General features: G+C 45.5%; 1 protein-coding gene across 6 annotated transcripts in view; it reads right to left on the reverse strand.

Moving 5' to 3' along the window:
• ST3GAL3 (ST3 beta-galactoside alpha-2,3-sialyltransferase 3) overlaps positions 1-14,407 on the reverse strand; it is a 192,736-nt gene that overhangs the window by 19,950 nt on the left and 158,379 nt on the right. For all 6 annotated transcript variants that reach the window (XM_010582509.1, XM_010582507.1, XM_010582508.1 and 3 more), the window contains one exon: positions 8,264-8,410. In XM_010582509.1, coding sequence (XP_010580811.1) covers positions 8,264-8,410 — 147 coding nt within the window. The remainder of the gene's footprint in view (positions 1-8,263; positions 8,411-14,407) is intronic.

Genomic DNA, 14,407 nt, shown 5'->3' on the forward strand with positions numbered 1-14,407 from the left:
AGATAATTTTCTCATCTGCTTCTGTTCTTCAGTAGTTCCTGACATGCCAGTACCTCAGTACTGCCTGCTTCTCTCTCAAAAATGATTAAAATCCCAAGGACTACCAAAGACTTCCTAATCTCTCAGATTGTAGTAGATGTATCTGGTTTGGCTCCTACGACTATCAGAAATTCACATGCTGTCCTTAGCAAAATAGTTTTGTGTTGCCCTAAAATCACATTCAGAAACTGATGATCTGATGGCAGTTTTTAATTAAATTATGCCTTATTTATGTTAGCACCCTCCAATACTACGGTAGCTACAGCCTAATGCGTGTGTCCCCCTTGAAGACAGAGATCAGCAGCCATTCACACCTTCACTGCTGAGATGCAGCCTCACGTCCCACTGCTGCAGGCAGAACCCTGTGGGCTAGAGAGGACTGTCTAGAAAATATTTTAAAAATTATTATCCCTGCTATTCACTGAGGGCAATAACTGTTAGGGCAGCACGGGGGTGCCTGCAGAGCCCACGCTTAGTAAATGGCGTGGGTAACAGCACCTGCTAAGAGAAGAACATGAGTACAAACTGTGCACCCACATGCGCCTGGATCAAATACACTTAACTGGGCATTTGTTCCAAACTGCTTACGTTAACAAAGCAGCAACTATAAAACAGATTAAACAGTAACTGGGGAATTAGAGAGGCTTGAAAAAAAAGGAGCCAGCTTGAACAGAAGTATAGAAGAAGCATGATTGCTGGTTAACTACATGTCATTAGTAAGTCAATACAGTGCTTTGGTCCTGATTTGGTTTAAACTATAGAAACTGAGTGGTTTTCTCCTGTCACAGCCTGCTGAGCTTCTGCTACTCCTTCCCTCTGTTGAAAATGAAGCACTGCCTCATGTCCAGCATGCAGCACAGGAAAGAGAAGGCCCTGTAGGATCTAGGGATGTGTCCCAAGCTGTGCTGCAGAGAAACCAACTCAGCAGCATTCTCAGGTCCAGAGGAAAGGGCTCTCCTATCCTCTCAGCAAAGAAGTGGCAAATGAGAGGGAACATGTATCAGAGAGAGGAAACGGGTTAGAAGTATTCTCTGGCTGCATCTACACGCTTCCAAGCTCTCCTGATCGTACACAGGCATATAAATTTGTTTGCTGCTAAGCTCTAATCTGGACCTAATGAATCATGTACAACCTTCAGGGCAAGCTGGGGGACAGATCACTCCAAAAGAAGTTCGGCATCATGGACATGGCTGTGCCAAACCTGGCTTGCTATGCCCTGCACAATGCGTCAGTGCGATCTCACCACACACACCCTGGTGCCGTGCCCCAAAGACATACCAAAGCAACCACCACACCTCTTGCATTGAGTTATGAAAATAAAACTCTCTCAAACAACTGAGCAGGCCTCATGTTATTCTAGGCCATTGCTAAGGAAAAAAACCAAAATCCCAACATCCTGCCTCAGGAATAATAATCTGGGTTTGGACAAGCTCAAAGCCTGTCTTCCTGCTCATGGCCCTCTATGTGCTTGGGTATTCCTGTACCACCAAGCAATGCTGCTTTCAGTGAAATGATTGAAGAATGGCAGCACAACAGTGGCCAGTGCCGAGGCAGAAGCCTCCTGGGATGCCTCCCAGCTGCACGAAGACTGGCCAGTACAGGCTAGGCCACGGCATGGGGCTGCCTGGAGTGGTCCAGGAGGACCGGTGCTCCAGATGTAGCCATGATGAGTTTCTGACCTCAACTGGTGCCCACCAGTCAGGGAGGGCTGGGAATGGCAAGACCCCAGAAAGCATTGGCAGTTCCCTGTCACAAGCCTAGAACTTGGCTTTCCAAGCTCTGTACCCCCTACTGTGTCTCACAGGTTTCTGTCCCAGCTGGGGCCCACGGTGGGTACCAATTTTAGCATCCCCTCCTCAGCACTGGTAAACAACTACAAGGGCAACCTCCCTGGATAATGTCGCCTGAACTGACAGTCAGAATTTCCAAGCCTGGGCTGCTTGTCTAAGCCCAAACATCTGGAAAATGTAATACCTAATATAATGCTCCCCAGGGATCAGCCCTTTGCCTGGTCCCATTTGAGAGAACGCAGCAGACTGACAGATGAGCCAGAGACAACACCAAAAGGCCATCTGACAAACTGAGAAGCTGAGAAGCAGCAAACATAGTGGTGAGCAACATGTCATCGTAGCAGTACTGGGCAAAGGCTGCCTGTGCATCCAGAGCGTGGCTCCTTCCAGGGGCCCGCTGGCACGTGTCCTCCATGGGTGAGGTGAGCACATGCATGGTGGATCCCGAGTAAGAACAGCGTGAAGACAAGAGAGGCAAAGATCTCTGGTCTTGTGCTGCGACAGGGATCACTGCAAGCTCTGTGTGGTGCAAACACAGCCAGTCTGCACCACCAGGTCAGGGGATCAAAAATGCCTTTAGCAGTACAGACAGACATAGGACAGGTTCTTCTAACTCCTACGCTGTTTTCTGCTGCAATAAAAGATAAAAGGCTTCCCCTCAAGACATTGCTGTTTCATGTTCCATTGGTCCCCCTGAAGACATTTTTAAGACTGACTTCTACTCACAGAAGCAGCCAGTCAGCAGAAATGAACACCAGCCCTCCTCTGGACTTAATGGAGGCTGAGCATCATCACCTCATGGGCTTGCGTTGGAGATCCAGTGCTGGTGACTGAACCAGGGGACGGTAACTGCTCTTTGCTTGGTGCATGTGAAAAGCCCTTGCTGCTTTTCATTCCATGCCCGGGTCATTCCTGTGTCACTGCCTGCTGGACTGGAAGGAAATGACTGCTGTAAATCTGTTTTTAGAAATATTTGACTCCCTTAATATGTTAAATGAATTCCAGTTATTTATGGGATTTTACTTAGCTCAGGGTAAGACATATTGAATTGTTCAGATGATTCCAGTTGTTACCTTTTTCACTAAAAGGGTAAGTATTGCTAAAGAATAAATTCCCTAAAAGCAATAATACAACTAGATATTCAAATTGGTTTGACTACTCTATGAATTTTTTTGAGGGAAAACTTGAAAAACTGCTCACCTAGGAAAAATTGTTACCTTAGTTTTATCAGTTACAGACTTGACCACCTAATGGCAATAAAGACAAAACAAAAGAAATACAGAACAAAACTATAGTAGCCATCACACGCTATACACAACAGTCACTGTATTTTTTTTTGTTCATTTACGTCTGCACAGGAACATCTCCAAACCTACGCTTTGCTTCCCTTAGTGGGCAAGTTTGGAAATATGGCATAAAAAGCAATTTAGCATCACTTATTGTGAGCAGACAAGTGCCTGGCATTCTGCAGAGCGGTCCCTGCCACAGGAGCTTCCAATCTGTAAGTAAGGTGTGCCTGTAAGGTACTCCCACAGCTACCTCCATCCATGCACTGAGTCAGCTGCAATATTGGGCTTCAGAAGACAAAGCAGAGCATTTCCAACACTCTTCCTTCACCTCCCCTAGTTATCCCTTGCTGTAAGTGGGACAGAGCCTCCAGAACTGGTGGTCTGCAGCAGAGCAAAAGGCCAGGGGCCTGTTGCTGGTGGCATGACAAGCTGCCCAGCAGGTTTCCATCCTGCCATTTAACTGCTGAGCTCCTATATGACTTAGGCCAAACCAAATATCTTCCACCACATCTAACCTGATGCACAAGTTCTGATTCACCGTTTGCCATAGAGCAGATTCCTGTGCAATGCAGGGAGTATTTCTTAAGGACCTAATGATTTAACAGAGAGCAAGCAAGGGCATGACTTTACTAGAAGCTAGCTGCTCTGTGGTAACCATGTATATGCTTCATTCTGTGCTAAATGGGAGTTCATGGCCTACTCTTTCATTGAAAATAAACTCCCTTTCAGTTACTATGCATCTATCACGTGCAGAAGCACGTGGTTGGGCATTTACTGAGAAGCGGCTGGTAGGCATTTATCTGCTACCCTATAATGGCTTATCTGAGTGTCCATTCCCCAGCAGGTGATGGACTGATCACACTGCAGTGGTAATGGATTTAACAGTCCAGCCCATGAAGTAGATGTCCTGTCTTGCAAACCCAAAGCTTACAATGACACTAAGTCTCTATATAGTGGCCCTTTACCTGTCCCTCTACCTGCCTTAGAAGATGCCATCAGAAAAAGGAGGAGAAGCACTCAACTGGAGGGATGGGGTGGCAGACTGCTCTGCTCCTGCCATCCCCCACCTCTCTTCTGCTCCATAAAGACCCAAGAGGTCTCAAGACACAGCCTTCACACAGTGACAGTCCAGCAAGAGCAGCCCAGGAGACAAAGCTTATGGGTACCACGGCAACCCAGTACTAATGACAGAAAGGGTTGTTATGACCAGCCAGGGGAGCTGAAAAGCTGCCTACGCAGCAAAGAGTCACCACTGGCATCTCCAGAAAGGCTGCCCGCCCACAGGCAAAACCACATAACAGCAAAGAGAAGCCCTGGGGCGGGATGTGCTAACACTCCAGCATCAGAGGTTAATCCCTGAGTGCATGAGGGCTGTCAGCACTCTGCAGAGGTGCTAATCCATGGCCAGGTGCCTGACACAGCCTGATAACACCTCCTGCACATGGCTCCTCCTTCACCAAGTTGGTGCTGAGGCTGGGTGAAGTCCAGAGGAGGATGCTTTATCTCTTTAGTAAGGGGTCTATAGATTCAGCCATTTCTAATACACAAACAAACCAAAGGCTTACAGTTTTGGGCAGCAGAGCTTAATCTCAGAAGGTAAATCATAAGCAGTTCCATGGATGCACAGCACCAGCAGAGAGACAGAAACAAACACCACAGTCCGCACTGGAGTCCTCAGAGTCCTGACAATTTGTGCCATCTGAAATGTTCTCCTGGCCACCCCACATCATGCTCAGGGCTCCCAGAGGAGCCAGAAAGCCACTGCTCAAATGGCTCTGAGCACTACTGTGTAGACAGGACTATTCACTACACAGTAAAAAGCGTCATGGCAATAACCATCCCTAGCATTGTCCATGCAACAGGCAATGACACCTCTGAACCGATGTTCATGCTTGACCCCCAGTAAGCTGTCTGCAGTGTAAGATAGGTTATTGCATGCCTGAATTACCAGCTGCAATACCAGTGATGTCTGGTTTCAAGCCCAAAAGACCTGTATACACAGAACTTCCACCTAAACATAAATCACATACATACACCTTTGTCTAGTGAGACAGCCAAGCCTGCGCCCACTCCTTAAGAGGATTCTTTAATCAAAGAGAGGGTCTTTACTAGCTCCTTTCTTTCATGCTAAATCATCTTCAGGCATTAATATTTAACTTTCCCCAGACACTGCTAGGATCCTAAACTAAAGGGGTTTTTTAATCATCAGCTTATCCCAAGAAAAGAGTAGTCCACATGTAGTAGGAAATAGCTCTCCCTCTTCTTAGGACTTCAGTAAATGGACTGAGGAAACTCCTGAAAAGCTTGACCTGTTCCAGAGAGAAGTCACTGTTCATTGTGGGTGACCAGTTTTGCTCCTTGCTCAGACTTTCAGCTACTAATGCCACAAGTGCAACCAAAATGCATGTCCGAGTTGTACCCCTCTACTATCCTCCAGAACCATCTGGCCCAAATTATATTATCAAAGCAGAGGATGTTACTACATTCACCCTTTATTGAATCCTGGGAAAAACGCTTTGAGATCAGCCCCAAACTATTTTGCTAGCTCTCCTCAACCTTGCTGAAAAAGCCCCCAAATTACAAAGTTAATTGGCAGCACATTGTTACCATATGTGGTGTGCAAGAGAAGCACTGAAGTTTATTTAGGCATCAGAACCAAAGAAGAGTGGAATATTACTGCTCTTTATGAGGATTTCAAGTTGGCCTTGATAGCTAAGGCACCCCCAGCCTTGATCCTCCTGTGTGTAGCCTGTCCAACATATCACAGCACACTGCAGCATGGGGGCACCAATCTGCCCCCATGCCGGTTCCCCCTGAGAAACTCAGGACACATACTGTTTGCTGTGCTTTTGCTTACTAGACCTCAGCATTTTCATTTTCCATGTTCATATGCTTCTTTCCTGAGTAAAGTTTTCCAGGCTGTCTCGCATCTCTGAAGCATGACCCTGAACCCAACCAGCTATGCTCTGCGGCTGCTGGGTCACACCGTCTCTTGTGGAGCAATTCTCCTTTCTCTGCCTGCCTTGCTCATCTTGCTGGATCTCTCTCAAATCTTTAATGAGAGTTGGATTCTTGGTCTAGATGCTTCGATTTCCACTCTTCACATTTGAAGTCTCAGTGAAAAAAGGTCTATAGCAAATTTGTATCACTGGGATCCTACTCAGACTCCTCCCTCTTTACACTGGCAGCAGTACCTTCTGTTGAAGCATTTGCACAGATGCAGCAGCATTCAACTAAAGCATGAAGTCCCAGCAGCTCCATGACAGCAGTCCATAGTTGATGTCTGTAGCAAAATTTGTACCCACAGGCTAGAAATACACTCTCCCTATTTTTAAACTCTGACAGAATCACTGTATTAGAGTGTCCTTGCATAGACAGGACAGGGTATACTAACCTTCCAGCCCCACAGATGCACCTGCAGAGCTTCTGCTGCCCCATCTGAAGGAATGAACTACAATTAACACAATCTAGCAGGGGTCATGGGCAAAGACTGCTTGCCTTGAAGCTCCATAAACTATTTTTAAATGCTCAAATGGACTTTCATGAAGTGAAACATCAGGTTTCAATTAAGATGCCTTCATTTCCCAACCTGATGTGTGTTAAACAACCTATCAAAACCTCATAAACTTCAGTTCACAGCATTTTCATTTCCGGATTCTCTCTCCTTCTCTCAGCTTAAGTAATATCTTGTGTATTAAAATAACGTGTTTAAAAATAAAAACAAATCTGGAGAAAATAAAGGCAAAAGTCTTGATAATTTCTGTCCTTCATTGGAGCAGCAGTCCTGATTTTCTGGAAGAAAAATCAAGACCACATCCTTCTAAGGGTAAGTTCTGGAGAATGCAGAGAGGTGAAGTTACTTCATAGCTGAAGGGAATATTTGGGATAAGATACCTTCAGTGCCCAGGGCAAAAATCCAGTGGTTCCAGAACCCCAAGACAGCTTCTGTACATACATATGCAACAATGCATTTCACAAAAGACCTATTCTGTGTGGCTGAATCTGTCTGCACATCTTGCACACCACAGTTTAAGAAGTGAATGTCTCACCTCCAGGCACCCACCCATCCATCTGACCTGTATAAAACAAACATCTCTAATATTTCTGAAGACTTTACGATATAATTAGAGCATGGAAAATGAGGCACTATTCTATCTAGTCCAAATCCATGCTGTGACATGGCAAATCTCCGGTACTGGTAACAATGGAGGGACAATGGCAGGGGCAGAGCAAACAGACCTTGTCCAGCGGAACTGCTTCTCTCTGGGTTTGTCAGCTGTGCTAACGTGCCCAAAAATGTCACGTGTGGTCTCTATCAACAACTATATCACATATGTACATGAGTAATTTACCCAAGTAATACTTTCTCTAATGGTTGATACATTAGGTAGAGCAAATATAAATAGGTTCTCAGACAGTGTTGCAGTGTGAGATAATCCAGAAAACCCAAGTCACCACCTACTCCACGCTAACACTCCAAAAAGCTGCACTGGGGGTGACAGATACTAGAATGACCATGGAGGTATTCTGTTAATAACTATGACCTAAAACTGTGGTTTACATTGTCTTCTTTTGTAAGCTTTTACATCTAAAACTTTTCACTGTAAGATCAGAATTTCTTACCAAAGGCCTCATAAAACAAACCTTTACCCTCTTTTACTATAAGCCTGGGATACAGGATGAGATGTGCAATATCAGTGATTTTAGGCTGCAGTCTCCATGAGGACAGCAAATTGTAAAACTGTAGCATGACCTTTAGGGAGACCTGCACTGCTTTCAGATGCACTGAGGGTGCAGAGAGCAGGGTTCCTTCTTCCTTTTAGGAAGGAACCCCCTCCACGCACACAAACAAGTGCCCTTCTGGCAGGCTGCAGGTGACAGGAAATCACCCAGCTGGTGTTGGCAGCCTCAGAGCTGCCTCCAGAAAAGGGGTTCTCTGTAACAGCCATTGCTTCATACCAGAAAGGAAGGACCCTGCCTTGGCCTTAAGGAGGCTGAGCGCTGCCACCATAACAGCGTCAAAGTCACTTCCCTTCAATGTCCAACAGCGGAGGCCCAAAGGAAAAGTAAGAACAGTGTAAGCCTACTCTGTTGTTTGGTCTCTCATCCTTCCCCTTGGTTTTGCTTGTTCTGCTTTATACCTACCCCTCTGCCCATCAGGCCGTTGTTGAAAGGCAGTCCAATGAAGCTGAAAGCTGCCTCCTGGATGAAGTAGGGATTCAGGATACGTATCTCATGAGGTTCTCTTGGGACACGGGTTGCCACTGACTTCCAAAAGCCATCAGAGGCACTCTGGTAACAAAAAGAAAAAGGGAAAAGATAAAACAACACATACAATTATATACTAGAGATAGCAGATTGCTATTATTCTTAAAAAAATAAACCCCAAATGCACTACTGGCAGCAGTTCCTGCTATCCCTGCTCACTGTCACAAGGCTGTAGTGGGAGGGTGCATCCTGGACGGGTGACAGCAGCATGTGCAGATGCACTCGAGCTAGTCTGGATGCCAAGTGTGAGGAACACATAGAGGCCTGGGCTTCAGCACAAATGACTCCCTCCCTGGTGCCATCTTTTCACTCTTATTGGCACTTCAGCTAGTTCCGTTAATGGCTTAAGCGTTCCAGCACACACTGTGACCACTCCCACCTGCCTCCAAGGGGATGTTCCCTTGGATAGCAAATGCTTTTAAGAACATTCAAAGAGCTAAAAATGACCATACAGCTCTACTTTCAGTGTGAATTACATGCTTCCCACTTTATCCTAGATTTATCCTCTTCTGTTAGGTTTTATGTAAATTAAGTTGTAAGCTTATAAAGGTGCCATCTTGTCTTGTGAAGAGTCGTGCATGTTCACGGTACAAAGCAAAAACCAACTAAGTATGTCCTTTATGTTTACCCAATAAATTGTTTTTTAATTAAAGTCTTCACCCTGCAAACATGGGAGAACACCGGTCTGGAATACTGCTGCCCTGCTAGACAGCCCTGCCTAGAGGGGCTTGTGCCTCTCTGCCACATTACTTTATATCATTGCTCCTGCTGGTCCAGATGTTAGTGGGTATAGCATGTACTGCCCTCAAAATAACCAGAGGCTCCGTGTTCACAGGACTTACAGAACAATTATGTTCTAACATTTCACTTCTGTTTGGGTTAAAAATTGAGAGCAAGGCACAGGGAGGATGGCAGGAATTTTAATCTGCTAACCAACAGCTTTGCCAGGGTAATCTGATTGACTACCTCCTTCTCGAAGCATTGAGCCATCTTCTCTGCGATCTGCATGACAAGCAACAGAGGCAGACGTTACACTCTACATAAAAAGCACAAGCTTTGGAAGTCATTATTTACACCAGTTTTGGGTTGCTTGCAGCTTAACAGTGACTTTACAGTTGCTTTCAAGGCACTGCTGAAAATGTTGATGGTCCCCTGCAAAATCCTCAGAAGCCTCCTCTGCCCAGTAGTGATTACCCCTGTAATTACTGACAGTAATTCTGCCACAGCCAACGCCTGCTGCATTTCACACACTACTTGAGCTGCGCACGGCTCCTGTGAACTCTCATGCCACGTGGTGCTAAACACCTTACAGAGGCTTCTTTATGGAACAATCCCATGGTTATCTTTAGTTGCTGTATTTCAAATCCTGAAGAATGAAACTTTGGTAGATGGCTCTTGCTACAAAAGGCATTAACACAGTAAACTCGATGAGGATGCACCGTTATCCAAACCAACAGTCTAAGACAGCCAAATGCCATTGCTATCCTGTTTTGATCCCACGTGCCCCCTCAAAGCTGCCCGAACATAATACACTTTTGCTGACCAGGCCAAGGATCCTGTGAGTTTAAGTTTGCATTTCAACAATGGCGAAGTACTCTCAGGACACTAAATGGAAAAAAATACTAATTAAGACTCATGTTCTTTCACCATAGTTGAATTAGAAAGAATGCCTGGTGTCAAAGCGGTCTAACACCTTCCATTATAATATGGCATTTTCAGCCACTGAGTGATCCCACCGTTTAAAAAAAAATTAGAAAAAAAAAATCAACTTTATAAATGTTAATAAAGTCCAACATCCATTTGACCAAGGGATTTGAGGGATTTGGTATGTCAGCTGAGTTTTGCCTCCTTGTGAAAATTCATTAAAAATTGGATAAATATTAAACCTTTGGAATTTCCTAAAGGCACATGTAAAGCAGAGGCCTTTCAGTTCCAAGGAAGGAGGGGGGGGGAAATTAAATAAAAAAAAATTACAGATTCCACTTGCATTAAGCACGCTCCAGGTCTCACAGAAATGAAGATGATAAACAAAAATCTTGCACAGCTACTCATCCAGTGAAACCATCTTTCATGGCTTTAAGCAGGCACACCCTGGAAAAGTAGTGTGTGACCTTGAAACTAAAATAAATTTATAAGTTCAATTACGATTTCACGTGCAACTCTAAATATGGTATTGCCTAAATTCTGCAAACAATTCAAATCAAAGGTCTGCAAGCTATTTAAAGTGGACAAAAGCTGCCTTTTGTTTGGACTCGCACTCCATAGGAAATTTTACATAAGTTCTGGGATTTAAGTAGGTTTTACATCGCTTTTACATTACACAAAAAACATTAAAGGGAAAAGAAAAAGAAGGAAGATTACAAACATTTGAGACTTTTATTCTTTGCTGTCGCTCGAGCTGTTCAGAAAGAGGTAAGTACACACATCACAGTTGCCCATTGTCCCAGTGCTGTGTGAACCACGAGGACCATACCCTGGGCTCCTCTCAGCTAGTTCAATGCCAGTGCAAAATAAATGTGGACCCTATCCTTAGCCGGGAATACAACCTGTCTGCTTTGGTTCCTTCTGTGTGGCTGTTTCTCCTGTCATTCATCCAGACTATTTCCCTAAGCATTTTCCTCAGCTATCACACTGCTCTGAAATGGCTCTGGTTTCTCCTTTCTGTCTCATTTCTATTTGCTCTGTGTTCTTCCCTGTAACTTATCTGGGCAGCTCCCCTGAGATTATTATTGAGGGATACCTGGGGTAATCTTTCATTTTGGTGTGCTTTCCCTCTGTAGTTTCTAAAACAATTGTAGGGAGAAATGTGGAGTCTTGGCAGACAGTTCTCATACTTCCACCTATACAGCAGGCAAAGCCCCATATAGGGCTACAGAATCATAGAATGGTTTGAGTCGGAAGGGACCTTGAAGATCAGCTAGTTCCAAGCCCCCTGCCACGGACAGGGACACCTTCCACTAGACCAGGTTGCTCAAAGCCCCATCCACCCTGGCCTTGAACACTTCCAGGGATGGGGCAGCCACAACCTCTCTGGGTAACCTGGTCCAGTGCCTCACCACGCTCACAGTGAAAAACTTCTTTACATCTAAATCTACCCTCTTCCAGTTTAAAGCCATTACCCCTTGTCCTATCACTACATGCCCTTGTAAAAAGTCCCTCTCCAGCTTTCCTGTAGGCCCCCCTTTAGGTACTGGCAGGCTGCTATAAGGTCTCCCCAGAGCCTTCTCTTCTCCAGGCTGAACAACGCCAAGTCTCTCAGCCTGCCGTCACAGGAGAGGTGCTCCAGCCCTCTGATCATCTTCGTGGCCCTCCTCTGGACTTGCTCCAACAGGTCCATGTCCTTCTTATCTTGGGGGCCCCAGAGCTGAACACAGTACTCCAGGTGGGGTCCCATGAGAGACGAGTAGAGGGGGAGAATCACCTCCCTTGACCTGCTGGTCACGCTTTTGATATGGCTCAGAACTAAAAACTGTTTTCCTGGCTTATAATTACTGAAATTGTCAGCCTTGTGGTTTGGCTCTACAAACCTGTAGTTTTGAGCTACATCTCAAGCCTTGTGGTTTTGTTCTGCAGCTTGTCACTGGCAAGCTACAAAACACAGCACCACCACAACTGCAAGCCCCGGGAGGCTGCTCCCCTGATGCAACCCCCTCAGGAGCCGCGGCGACGGGAGCGCAGCCCCTTCCAAGGCTCTGCGCTACCGGTGATGCTCGGCCGTGGGCCACCGCTACGCCTGGTGTGGATGTTCAGTCTGATGGGACACAGATGTTCCGTGAGGTTTCCAAAGCAATTACTTCCCATCGGGGAACGCTGTCCCTTTTTAGGCTGGGAGGAAACAGGCAGCCACCCGAGGAGCAGCAGGCATTGGGAGGGAAGGCACGCTTCTGCTGCCAGATTTGGGAGCTCAGACTAGCAGTTTTGAGGTTGGGGGCATCCCCTGTTCTCTGCTACAGTGACTAAGCCTGCAGTGCTTAAGGGTGGGCCTCTGAAGATGTAATATCTCCCTTCCTGATTAAAGTCAGAAAATGAGTCTGAAAAGTGCGTAGGCAGTGTTCCCACAGTACCTCATCATCTCCTGGCATAAAGGTGGAAACCATAGGGTCCACGCTGGAAATCAGGCTTCTCTGTGTTAAGTTCCCACCTTTATTATTTGTTGGTATTACTGTGCACCTAGAGCCTCAGTCACAGATCAGCGCTCATGGTGCCAAGGGCTGCCAAAAAGAGCTTACAGTATAAGCATAAAGAAACTAGCAACACAGAGAGGCAGACAGGAAAACAAGACTGAAGAGCAAGTCTCTGAGAGCCACAGCATTTTTAAGCAATCTTGGGTATTTTCAAAATTGTATAACTGTAAAGGACATCACTAAGGGCTTTAGAGGAGACTATTTAAAAAACAGAAAGAATTTAGATGGGCCAGGGCTTTCAGGCCAGTTTCTTGTACAGCTCTCATCCAGGGAGAGAGGCAGAAATAACCCCTCTAGAGACACCACTCAAGGAATAAACAGGTATAGACATGACGGACAAGAGATAGCAGGTTACGAGGAAGGGATAAAAAATGGCAGGGCTCACCTAATAGCTACAGCCTAGGTATGCAATACTCTGCTGCAAAGCAACAAAAAAGATGAAAAGACTGGAAAGAGAACCTGTGGTAAATGGAGATTATTGCTCTTTCAAACTCTGACAACACCAGAAATGGAGAGGAAGAAGGGCATGAGGGAAAGAAAAAGCAAGGGGATGACATACCAGTCACAAGACCTCTCCATGCCTGGGAGTACATAGTTCACTGGGATCCCTGCCCCCACCTAGGCTGGAATGTGGTTTATTCTACACCCATCATCCATAAGCACTCACTGTCACACAAACACAGGGTACAACAGGACCGCTGCAATCCATCTGCAGAGGCTTTTGAGAGGTTTCTGCTCAGGCATAACTGGATTAGATGTGGAAGGTGTGTTTCCACTAGAAAATAACCACCTTATCAGTCAACGCTGCACTTCTCAGCGGTCAAGTAGACACGGAGGCCTAGAAAATGCTCTTTCACAAGTGGTAATATAAATGAAGTTGCATCATTTGCACTGATTATCAAAGCAACAAGGCATTTTTAGCAACAAGAACACAGATGCTGAGAGCCTGCAGTCTGGGTTGACGGTCAACTGCCAGACCCACTAGCCCACACTTCAAATATATTTACCTAACCTTTTCAAGGTGATGGAGAAACCCTCACCACCCTCTGTACACAGCTCTGATGGCCAGCACTTGTTCTGAATTTCCCTATCTTCAGTTTCAAGAGTCTAGAAATGCTCTAGAGTCTAGAGCATCCCCACTGAAGAGCTTTTACTCTGCCTGAAGCAGGAAGGTTGCGGATTGTGCTCAAGCCTTTCCCTCATCTTCTCTTTCTCCCACTGCCAAAAGAGATGCAGCTTTTGGACTACCCAACAATATGATACTTCTGATCTTTTATAATTTTTGTTTCTTCTCTCTGAATACCCTCCCACTGACCAAGTCTAAAATCAAATGGTTGTAATTTCCCAGGCCATTCCCTGTTGGTATTCCCCATCTCCCAACAGCCTCACAGCACCCAAGACAACTCCTGACAGGTTGTAAACCCCCCAAATTTAGCTTTTACTAATGTTTCCCTGTGTGAAACCCAAACACATTTTCTACCCAGTGTTTTCAGTGGCAAAGAGCAGCAAAGCATGATGGAGACAAAAGCACCTCTTAATAGGCGGTACTACTACAGCTTTTTTTAAAAGCAAAAATCTAACTATGTTTCTTCATTGGTACAGTTGAGCTAATAATACTTCACTACATTGGCTAGAGATTAGTTTCTTTAGGCTTGATAACCAGGTTGAAAACCACAGGAGAAGGGAAACTTAATTCCAAGTAGTGGTTGCGGACTTTAAACTTCGTGCTAGACATATGAACTATATGGCACCCTGGCTACACATGAAACTGGAAGCTACCCTGTCCACCGACACCAGCTCAGAAAGCAGCAACCTCAATGGTGACAAAAGCCAGCTG

This window comes from Haliaeetus leucocephalus, unplaced genomic scaffold (genome assembly GCF_000737465.1).
Source record: "Haliaeetus leucocephalus isolate CR32 unplaced genomic scaffold, Haliaeetus_leucocephalus-4.0 Scaffold848, whole genome shotgun sequence".
NCBI lineage: Eukaryota > Metazoa > Chordata > Aves > Accipitriformes > Accipitridae > Haliaeetus > Haliaeetus leucocephalus.